At 34.6% G+C, this 12269-nt stretch overlaps 1 protein-coding gene across 1 annotated transcript; it reads right to left on the reverse strand.

The window, feature by feature from the left end:
• Positions 1-8278: 8278 nt before the first annotated feature.
• LOC113358725 (activator of 90 kDa heat shock protein ATPase homolog 2-like) lies at positions 8279-11730 on the reverse strand. Its single transcript, XM_026602379.1, has 6 exons — positions 11248-11730; positions 10206-10259; positions 9892-9972; positions 9374-9443; positions 9193-9281; positions 8279-8706 (listed from the first exon to the last, which is right to left on the reverse strand). Exons 1-6 carry the CDS (start codon positions 11470-11472, stop codon positions 8572-8574), a joined length of 654 nt encoding a protein of 217 aa, XP_026458164.1. The 5' UTR covers positions 11473-11730; the 3' UTR covers positions 8279-8571.
• Between the last annotated feature and the right edge of the window lie 539 nt (positions 11731-12269).

Genomic DNA, 12269 nt, shown 5'->3' on the forward strand with positions numbered 1-12269 from the left:
TAATAAAAGTCTTTACAAGTCTCTCAAAACCATAAGTCATTGATTTCAAATTCCAAATCCAATAACAAGGAATTCTAAAGACTTTTAGAAAGCCATGATCCAATAACAGAGATTTTTTGAGATTTTGAAGAAATCTCTATTGACTAACACGAGATTTTAGGAGTCTCTAGAATTCTTTTAATATCCTTACAAATTTCAATTGACTAACCCCCTGTTATGCATGGAAGATTTGTTGGTTGGTCCAAAAATTAAACAAGTAATTAACCAGGGATGCAGTACAAAAACTATTTAACAAGGTCCAAAACAATTTAAATTGGGAAAAAAAAACTTAGTTGAACTTGGTTAGGCTAACCCCTATGGGCTAGATTGGCCAAAAAGTGTTGCAAATCATGAAAAAAGTGTGGGAAAAAAGTTAACACTGATAGTTGACAGTTCTCTCACCTAGCATTTGCTCGCAGTCCAACTATCAACTAGTTTCAAAAGTTGAACCGTTCAGCGCTCAAAAAGTAACCAAAATGTTGAACCATTGAGCGTTATATAATTTTTTCTCATGGAGAGAGGAAAAGATGGAGAGAGAATGAAAAGAGGGAGAGAGAAAGAGTAAAAGAAGGAGAGAGAGAAGAAAAAGAGGGAGAGAGAGGCGTTGAGAGGGAGGAAAATAAGTAGAGAGAAGAAAAAAAAAAGAGAAACGTGGAAAGAGAGGAAAAGAAGGAGAGAGAAATAAATTTAAATGTTGAGCGCTGTTTGGTTCAGCGTTTACCGCTATTTGATTCAACGTTTCTCTGCTAGATTCGCCATTCCATAGGACTTAGGAGGTTGCCCATGCTGACGTAAATGGCCAATCTAGCAGCTAGATATTCATCCCATGGGACTAAGCCTAACATGTACGGGATTATAAATCTGATAAATTATGTTTCCTTCTCCCTCCAAAATATGACAAAACTTCTTGTATCTCTTTTCTCTTCTTCTTTATTCAGTCTTGAAATTGCAGGTGGCCACAAGAGCCGAAATCCATGATTGATGATTATCAAGAAAAAAAATAGACAAGTTGAAGAAATAAAAGTTTAATAGAAAAAGATAGTAATTCACTGGGGAAAAAATTACAAAACTGGATATTGATATGTACCGATTGAAACCTAGATTCAACAAATCAACACAAAAATTTACCAAAAAGTATCACGAAAATCCACCAGCAGGTCCTAACGACGTTTTTTATTCACTTATGTTTCTTCCAATTTATGTGCATATCATCTAACATTAGATATTGGTATGTATTATGCATATTGTTACGTACTAAAAGAAAAAGTTGATGGTCCCACAGTAAATACTGATATGTATCACCCAATACTACATATCAATGTGTATAGGGCAAAAACATGGTTTACGTATGAATACGCATCGCAAATCTAGTTTGTGTATGATCCAATAATACTTATTAGTCCCACGCCACATATTGATATGTACAACAAAAAATCTATAAAAAAAAAATCAACCATGATTTTTAAGAAACATAAAAGTAAACTAAATCAAACTGATTATCAAACAAAATGTATATGCAAAGAATATGATCGCATTAACGAAAAATCATATATTTATTGTATAAACATATTTGTACTGCATGATCATACGATAATATAACCCAACATCAAACCTATAAACTTAGATACATTCTCGAATATCTTGAATCATAAATCTTTTTATTCTTCTTAAATCACAAAATCAACTGTCAAAAAAAGAGGACAAGTTATTAAATTCTCCAAAACGGTCAAACTGAGCGTCAAAATTAGGTTGGGTTCAAAACTATCTTTCATGGAACTTTGGAAGATGGCTTGGAAAACCATATTTCAGATGACCTTTACCTTTCTTTCGCATTTTTCATAGCTTGGAATCCACTGTAAGACTCGCTCTGAGCAAAGGGTGAGAGTCAAATTCAGTCATTATTCCCACAAGACGAAGATGAAATTTATCGTACGACAAGAAGGTTCCCTTAAAAAATTTATTAAGTTGTAGAAAGGTTAGTAGTACTAGTATCTATCAGTACTTGTGTTGAATTTGATAGAAAGGAGAAGAATAGAAAGAAAGTAAATTAAAAAGATACTTAAAGAAATCATTTTAAATCAATCGAAAGGTTGTTAGGGTTTCACTTCCATAATTAAGATATAGATTCAAGTTTCCTTGTGAATTTTTTTAATTTTTTTTAAATCTTCTATTATATAACTAGGAAAAAAAATAAGGAATATCAATACATTAAATCAACTGAAATGGCGTGGGTGTTACTCCCATATTTAAGATTGAGATTCAAGTCCCTTATTTTATCGCAAGAAAATTCATGAAATTTGGTACTTCTAAAAAGAAGTGTGACAATAATACAATTCCTTGATAATATAGTTTCTCATATTGAGATGATTAATCAACGAGTGATTGCTCTTTTTTCTATCTATCTATGGTAATGAATTTGTTAAAAAATATCGGGGTAATTGCTGCAAGAAAATTATGTTGTCTGCTTACTATAATATTCTTTGAAACTAAAGAGTATGTTGTTAGGGCTTGCAAGAGAATGTTGTATTTGGATCTCCTTTTTAGCTTTGGCATATATTCCAACTAGCAGATACAAGACAAGTTCAGAATCTCATTGAAACTCAACATTATACTTGCTCAGTTGTGTTTCCCATTGCAAAGAGCGTTTGCTCAACTATTTATAGCAGTTCTGTTGATTTCCATCTTCGACGATTCACCTCTAGCTTCTTTAAAATTTGTTACATCATCAAAAAAAAAGTTAGTGTTATTGCACCTATGGATCCAGTTTGTCGTGATAGGGGTTTGTCAATCTGTTTCTAGTATGGTGAAAAATATGTTGTTTGGTGGTAGGTATGAGGGAAGTTAGTTGCTTCCATTTTAGAGTAGGTAGTTCGAAGTTGTTTCTCTTTTGCAAAGGCTCTCCCATATAGAAGTTGATTGATCACGTATGTTCCAAATTATTTTCATTAGTCAAGCCTCATGATGATCAGTATTATTTTGGATATCTAATCCCTCCTGAATTTTGGATATGGTTAATTTATTCCCTCTTAAAATATGAAGTTTTCTAATGGAAGTGTTGTGTCCCAGAAGAAAATTTTAGTCTAACAGACAACAACATCATAAAAGAATGTGATATTTTCTCTCCTTATCTCTCTCAAAATCATAAAAGAATGACCCGGGACTTTAACTCTCCTTATCTCTCAAAAATAAGAGAAAAACTAAAACCGTCGACAGCTTAGATTTATTCTTGAAGAAGTGGATCGAAGTCGATTACCATCTAAAATAACACTCTTTCCCTCTAATTTTTGGGTTCTTTATTCTCTGTGTTTTTCTTTTCCGTATTTGTTTTTAGACCTTTTCCCGACTTCATGCTCTAAGGAAATCTTATTTCAAAATGTTAGATTTGTCTCTGCTTAATCAATTGGGATGTGGTTCAACTTAACTGGAAGTGTTGTTCTCAAAAAACAACTAGTTTCAGCAAAAACAAAATCAACATCAATCTCTTGAAAAACAACAGCTGAGAAAGCAAGAACAACATCAACATCAACAACAACAGTAACATAAACAACAACAACGACGCCATTCACAAAGACTCAGACACTTTTTCAAACCAATTTAGATTTCCTTAGACCGGTTCAGACAGAGCTTGATACTACATACTATTTTAGTTTAAATTCAGATTGTCACTTTAGTCATTTTACTATAGAAAAAATTGAGAAACTGGTGGATTATTTGCTGATTCTAACTTCATTTCCTTGTGCCGTGTTGATAAATTGTTCGGGGTTGTTTCAACAACTCAAACATGGTTATTTAACTTACTTATGAAAATCTTGAGAAGCGATTGGATCATTTGTTGACTCTAACATATATGCCTTGTGCACCAACGTTAAATTGTTTGGTATTGGTACTAACAACCCAAATATGGATATTTAACCCAGTCTCGTCATTTATCAAAAAAAAAAAAAACAGTCTCGTCTATTTGTTTTCGGTAATTGATGGTTTTAATGGTTATACTCCCTCCATCCCAAATTAGATGAGCTAGTTGTAGTTTGCACAATTTTTAAGGCAAGGAGAAAAGGAGGTATATTTAGGTATTTTTTACAATTATACCCTTATGGATAATAACTAATAAAACTTAGAAATGATTTATCTCTTAAACTATACCACGGTTTTTGTAAATTTTATATCGTTGAAAAGCATTTTAAAACACATACGCAATGAATATAAACATGGTTATCAAATTATACATATTTCATATAGTAACAATAATCAATTAAAAGGGTAATTTTAGAAATACCCCATTGATTAGTGAAATAGCTCATCTATTTTGGGACAAAATTTAAAGTCAACTAGCTCATCTAATTTGGGACGGTGGGGGCATTATTTTATATTTGGAGAGTCTCGAGTGTAGATGGTGGTAACTTAATCTCCGAATATGTTGTCTTCAAAAACACTATAATGGATTCTCAATAGACAGTTTCGGTAATATCTTTAAAACCGTATAAAAGAACAAAAGAAATTTTAGTAATTCACTCCACAATGTTAAGGTCATGAGTAGGAAGCAGTTGTGTTTGCATTGACTGATTATTACAAGTTGCGCAAGTAGAGTAATTGACAGATTCGCTATAGCAATTGTTTTAGAATCCTATTATTGGGACTTAGAAAGTCTTGGTTTTTTGACTATTTTGGAGGCTTAAATGCTTTGGGGAGGTAAAAAATGGTTAGGGGGACTCAAGATATATCAAAAGTCAAAAACACCCTTACCTAAATTTCACTATTCATTAAAAAAAAAATCCTAAATCTACAATCTTCTTCTTCTCCTTCTCCTCTCATTTACAAATCATGATGAAGATCATCAAAAAAAAAAACTAAATCTAATATTTTCTCTCTATCCTTCTCTTATCGTTCATAAATTGTGATAAAAGATGATGATCATAGTTTCATCATGATGAGAGCGATGATCATAAAGAAAACCCAAAACTATTATCATAAATTCATAGATATAAAGATGGTGATCATCATAAAAAGAACAAACTAAGAAAACCCACAATTTATTTTTTCTTTTAAATGGTCAAAAAATATGATTCCCTGAATTTCGGGTAAAAAATAATAATTCTGAAGGTGTTTTCGGCTGGGAATCTAAGAACTCCCAGCCGAAAATACATTTTACGGCTTGGTTATCCCAACCGAAATTAGTTTTCTGATTTTTTGGGGTTTCCAGAATCAATTACGGCTGGGAAAACCCAACCTTAACTGGTTCTAAAAACAAAAAAATCATAAAAGTGATTTCAATTAGGAATTATTTATTTCCCCGCCGTAAATAAAGAATACGGCTTGGAACACCATCATTTTCCAACCGTTTTTCGTTTCTACGGTTGGGTCGACAAATTATCCTAGCCGTAACCGCACTTTTGGCTAGGTTATGAAAACGAAAAAAAAATCGAAAAATCTTTCGGTTGGGAAAACCAAGCCGAAATATGGACTTTCGGTTGGGTCAAAAAACTATCCCAACCGTAATCTTGATTCACGTTGGGAATCTAAGAACTCCCAGCCATAAACATCTTCAGAAACTATTTTCTTTTTACCCAAAATTCATCGAATTGGATTTTTTTAGCCATTTAAAACAAAAATAAATGGTGGGTTTTCTTAGTTTTTTCTTTCTATGATGATCATAATTTTGATCATGATATTTGAATGAGAAAGAGTAGGAGAAGAAAATAGTTTTGTATTTTCTTTATGATCATCATCCTCATCATGATGAAATTATGCTCATCATCTTCATCAAAAGTCTTGCTTAAATCACTTATTTCCAAAAAAAAATCCCCATTTTTTTTCCTCTTCTTCTCTTCCCTCTGATTTTTGTTTGTTTTGATTTCATCTAACTTAAAGAGATGAATTAGTCTTAATTAATTTGATAATCATGATTAACAATGTTAATCAAGTTTATTATCTAAAATCATATGGGGTCATATTAGTCTTTATATAAATATATGATGAGGGGTGTCCCAATTGATATGTGGTGACCCTAGAAAGCCCCCCAAAAAGCTTGACTTTCTAAGCAAGGCTGAGTTGGGGGCCATGGAAACTAATTGGAGGCCAGGACACATTTTATACCCACACCAAAAGATATATGGGGCTTTCAAAATGATGGTGAAATAATTATTTTACCCTTCTCTAATAACTTCTTCTCCTCCGCTCCCTCTCTCCCACTGTTTCCCATTCCATTAACGACTTCTGAGGAAAAAAAATTCTCACCGATTCATCGTCGTAATTGAACTAAAAAAATAGGTTTTCAACTGCAAAATTGCAGTTATAGTTCCAGGGTCGTTAACCAAGGTTTTTTGTTGCTTAACGATTTTTGATATGCATGTTGAATTGATAAAAAATCGTTAACCATTAGGGTGTAGTAGATAACGACCCTAAACCTGGTTTTCTGACCTAGAATACTGTCGTCTAGGGATTTCTAAATCGCCAACGACTCTATATGATACAAAATTTGTTCCCTGTTCAAAAAATAGGAAGGGTCGTCATGTCAAATGGTTGTAGTCGTTAACTATATTGAAGGGTCGTCATGTGAAGTCGTTAACGATGTTGAAAGGTCGTTTGGTTTTATAAATTTTGCTTGCCGACCCTTGATCTATGAAATGGCTCGCTAGGAGTCGTCAGTATATAGGAATGCCTAATTAACGACCCTAAGAGTAACATCTTCAGAGAGTAAAAAGTTTTAGAGTCGTTGGGTTCTAAACATATTAAGTTAACGACTCTATATGACCTAACTAGCTGGAGTCGTCAATTATATCACACTTGGTTGACGATTTTTCATAACCTGCAAAAGTTGCAGGTTTGAGTCGTCAAAGGTTGTGTCAAGTAATTGACGACTCCTTAGAGTCGTTCGTTTATTACCCTCTCGAGTTAACGACCCTCACTCTGAGTAGTTGCATAGTGTACATGATTCGACCACTTGGGGCATTATTCATACAGTTTGAAGAGTATAGGAAGTTTACCTGATTGTTTTGAGCTTCGGGTTTTTCATTATGAGGGTTGGTTCCTTCATTTTGAGCAATATGATTCCTCTACTGGAATCCCCCAAAAACTCAACTTCTTCCTCTCCACAACACAAAAACAAAAAATTTCTTTTATCAAAAATTTATCCCTAAATCTGATTTTAAACTAATTAACAATTAATTAACTTAATTACCACTAATGATTTGGGATAGTTTAGCCATTTAAAAAAGTTGGGGATAAGGGATAACTCCCAGTTACTATTTCATAATCTTTTTTGTCCTATACCTAGGGTCCCCAATTATTTTTCCAGCGCCCCCAATTCAGCCTTCTTTCTGAGCCCAATAATAGAGTTCTTGTTTTATGTTGGGGAAGCACTCTGGTATTATGTCACGGAACAGAAATGGGAAATTATTAAAAACTCTATTATAAAAAAATCCAAAGACAGATGAATGTGAAATCAGGTGTTGTGATTCTTGTGAATGATGATGATGGTGATGTCAGCCGGTGGCCTCTCCTCTAATTTTAAACATAAAACTATCATTTCCTTGAAAGAGTGGATTAACTTATAATATTATTACTTAAATTAGCAAAAACTCTGTGGTTAAGGTAGGTATAAATAACAATATATTCAAGATCATAGGATATGACAAGAGGACCATTCCATTCCATAATATACTGCTGATGGTGAAAAGAAAACCGAGGAAAAATCACCGGTGCAAGAAGATTTTAACCAGGAGGCCGGAGTACATTCCAGTCCGATGGTGTGTACCTACATCAGATAACTTTTAAGGAGTTGGGGGAAAGAGGAAAACTCGAAATGGGAAGTCTAATCAGGCTGTGTCACACCACCAAAAAAAGAATGTCGCTGTCCTCACTTTTTTTGAGATTAAGACTCGAGAGATCAAAAGAAAAAACAAGAAAAATTAATCCATCGGTATGCCCAAGAGCCAACCCCATCCCCACCACCCAGCAGATGCGGAGAACGGGAATGGTCCAACAACTCTCCTCTTTCTCTTTCTCTCAAACTCAGTCCCTCTCTGCAGCTAATAATGCTTGCTCGGATGGCTTAATCAATGACTTTAACTGTTGAACTTCTTCCTGCACTTATATATGGCCGACGTTAAACCTAACTTTCTGTCCAACTCTATACAGTTTACACAAAAACAAGCTCATGGCAGCTATCAATATCGAGAATGAGAGAGATCAAGAGATGCGTGCCCAAAGGTCCCCCAACACCTCACCAATCTCCATTTGGTGCCTAGGAAAAATCCGTCATGTCAACATATATAACAAACAAACAAAAAAATCCTACATCTTCAACAAAGCCACCGACTGTATGCAAACTCTGAAATTCTCTACGAAAGCAAGAGTTAAATAAAGCCCTTTTGATCAGATTCAACCCGACTATTTAAGTGGTCTCAAGTTCTGACTCAAACAAGACTCCAACTGAGCAAATAGACAGCATTCGACTTTAGTTTATAGAGGAATTTAAGATGACGATTATGTTATAACAGAAGTCTCAATAGAGACGGACTTTTCCCGTTTACGTTATCTATCTTTGAGCTCTTGCTCGAATTCAAGCATCTTTTCGCGGATGGGTTTCAAAAACAGTTTCAGATCCTGACGTACTTGCATCTTAACTTCGTGTGCAATATCCTTCTCTTGATTTAGCCGGATTTCCACCTGCAGATTAAATAACAAACAGTTTTCATTTAGAAATAGATAGTTCTCAAGTAAGATTCAGAAATCAATAAAGGCGAATTTGCAAGCTATTGAAGGTTCATGATTTCATCCAAGAAAGTATTTGCTAACCATTGTCAGAGCACACATGGGAAATGAGAACATGCAAAAAGAAACTAATTGATATTAGTTTTCTCTAAATAATTAGTTACATCAACATGTTACCAGTAATGATAAGGCCACCACCTCTTTCCGTTTGATAACAAGTGAAGACAAAAAGAAAGGAAGGCTTCATGCATGCACATTAACAAGATTTCCTGACATACAGAAACCTCGTTGACTACTCTTACTGAGCACATCTCAGTGGCAAGATGTAAAAACGTGTTTCTACGCCTACTTACTATTCACTTATTTCCTTTTCCTTATTTCTACTTTAGTACCGGTTTCTTCCATGCCTGTTTAAAAAATTACAAGAATCAAACTATTTACCTCCATATCATCCACTTCACCGAAGGAAAACTCTGGTACATCAAGATGGCCCCCGAAATGCTTTTTCTCCTCCCCGATCAACCAATCACCTGGACATATAGAAATAAAGAAATTAACTTAAGTTCAACAGAAATGCATACAAAATGAAACCAGTCCAAATTTTGTTTAGGCAATTACTTACCTTTGAATCTCAATGTCAACTCGTAAGTGTAGCCAACACGTTTTTTATTTCGAACAGTCACCAAAAACGCCTGCAAATGCACGTCAACTATCATTTCATCATCTATTTCGAATAACAAAGCTACTATACAATTTACACTAGATATAACAGCATTCACCATGTTGGCTATAGTAATGCCTAATCGTTAAAGTCTCTTGATATGTATGCCCAAAGACGTAACATGACATCACATACTCCGTACAGAAGAATAAAAACAAAAAACTGACACTAGCGCAAGAAGCTCAAAGATATCATTTTCATTTCTTATCTCCACCACAATGAACTTTTACCACGTTAAGGAAAAAGGAGAAGAACAGCTAGAAATCTCAAAAACCCATATAAGTTGGTAACTTATTGGCAAAACAAATTTTTTGTAGGACCTTAGCGTCTTCCTTCCAAATAGATGAACAATATATGAACACAAATATGACACAAATACCGAATCTTATGCATCCGACTATGAAGTAACAAAAACTCACATCGCCTACACATTTAGTAACTTCTGCTATTTCAGCTTTGCCGCTTGAGAATTCCAATGAGCCCAAAGAACTCATCAACTCCTGCAAACAAGATCAGCATCCAAAGGACAATGCATTAGCAAGTCATGTATAGAGATATACAAGAATGAAGAATCAGTCTTATATTAATACTTAATAGGAGGCTCAAATAGTTAAGAACATTCACACACTGGATCTTGTCTTTAGTAGAACTTATAGGAAACCAAGAAAATGGTTGAAGATTTGTTCTTAGGTCCACAATATATTGGTTACAGATGTTATGTAAAGTTACACACCTTTATCCGACCACTAGCCCAGGAATTAAGGTTCTTCTCCTCCCAGGTTCCAGCCTGTAAAGAATCAGATTTTCTTCAGAAACATGTTACACATATATAAGTAATCACACACAGAACACGAAAGTACTTCCATAAACATAAAAATAGATGTTTCAGGAAAAAATGTTTGGTGTCATATAACTATTCAACAACTAGTTTGGAATATCAACACTGATCTCAAAGTTTAGATTTACTAGGATTACAGTAAAATTCAGGAAAGGATTGCTTTCACAACTAGTTTGGAATATCAACACTGATCTCAAAGTTTAGATTTACTAGGATTACAGTAAAATTCAGGAAAGGATTGCTTTCAGAACATAAGAAAGGTACCTTTAAGCCCATGTCTATTAGAGATTCTACAGCATGACATAGTGAAGTTCCAATATAAAGTGGCTTACATTACATGTGAAAAAGTAGAGAAGCTAAAATGTGTACTTAATCCTTAAATCAAATGCAGTAAGCAGTTCAGTTTAATCATCTTTCTATGCTAGGAGCACCAGAAGACAATGTTTTTTCTTTGTTAACACCCGTTTTTCCTTTGTTAATACCCAATTGCAAAGGCTCAATTGTGACCGCGGTAAGCAAAACTCAAATCCAATAACCCTTTATCAAGGGAGTGATACAAGTTGATGTAGACGAGATGGGGTTGGAAATCGTTCAACAAATTTAAGGCTTTTTTAATTCAACAGCTCATAATTCTCAATGCCCATCAAATGTTTCTTGATTATAGAATAGCAAATTAACAACAATTCATATTTTAAACATACACTACCTCGTACTAAGAATTAACCTAATCACTCTCCTAAGCTACTCATAAGTGAAAAGAGAGTTGTAACTGTGAAATGTTTAAGTTGAATCAGGCAAATGTTAGACCTAATAATGAATTAGGGTTAACCATATACACAATGATTTTTATCATATTGTTCGGCAATTCTCAGAATCTTACATTGCTAATAAGTTCTAACATTGATATTCATATAAAGATGAGGAGAAAGGAACTTACTTGATTCCAGACAGATCCCAAAGAGTTAGACTTGGAGAGAGTGGAAACATCTTGAGGGGTAAGCTTACGAGGAGCAGGAAGAGGAGCGGCATCTTCTTTCTTCAAATCTCTTCTGACCCAATACGTATATGAAGAACCCCCTCCTGCTGCAGAAGAAGAAGAACCATCATCATGGTTGTTGTTATCGTTCTCAATGTTTTCTGCAACCAAACCCCCATTCTCCATTGTCTCTCTCACTCTTTAAAAAAACCCTTCCTTTGCTTTCGTAACCAGATTAGTTATTCGCTTTGTGAAATCTGTATTTTCAGATGCAGCAGCAACCAGAGATGGCGAGCGAGCGAGAGAGGGGAAACGAGGGCGTTGTCGAGATCTCAATCCCTATAAAGAGAGGAGCTTTGACCGAATTGCTATTCCTGGCTGCTGCAGCTGCTTTGGGGAAAGGAATTGGTGGTTGGCTTCGGGAAGCTTCTGATACCCCACTAACGAGGCTTCCAGGTTTTATGAGGCTTCTAGGTTTTATGAGAAGGAAGTTTCCTTCTTTTTTTTTCCTCGGTGGAAGGCCTTAGGCAGTTCCTATGACAATACAATGAACAAAAACAAAAATTTATTAAGCCACGTGGATGAATAAACTACATTTTTTATTATGGAAAACAGGTTAAAATGAATAAATCTGATATTTTAGGGTCACATTAATAATTTTATTAAAGGATATTTGTATTTTGGGTTCCAATTTTATGACCAGTGTTGCATTTGGGCCCAGAAAATTGCAAATTAGAATTTGGGTCCCAGGACTGTTGTCGACTGTTTTGACCGTCAGAAAAATAAAATAAAAATTAATTAATTTCTATTTCTTAACACCGTTAGTTACCGTTACGCATATCGGTCGCACGTGTTATTAAAATCCACTGAAACAACATTTGACGGGTGAGAACGAAGAATCCAACACAACAATTCTAATCGCACAAACACGCGGAGAGGTATTTCTTTTCTATTTTGTCTCTTCTTTTTTTTGAAGGGAAAAG

Source organism: Papaver somniferum, chromosome 3, assembly GCF_003573695.1.
Source record: "Papaver somniferum cultivar HN1 chromosome 3, ASM357369v1, whole genome shotgun sequence".
Classification (NCBI taxonomy): Eukaryota; Viridiplantae; Streptophyta; class Magnoliopsida; order Ranunculales; family Papaveraceae; genus Papaver; species Papaver somniferum.

Coding starts and splice junctions, on each gene's coding strand:
- LOC113358725 (XM_026602379.1), bottom strand. CDS start 11,472: ATGGAGAATGGGGGTTTGGTTGCAGAAAACATTGAGAACGATAACAAC. Junction 9,973..10,205: donor GGGCTAGTGGTCGGATAAAG/GTGTGTAACTTT, acceptor TCTTGTTTGCAG/GAGTTGATGAGTTCTTTGGG. Junction 8,707..9,192: donor GTGAAGTGGATGATATGGAG/GTAAATAGTTTG, acceptor TTTAATCTGCAG/GTGGAAATCCGGCTAAATCA.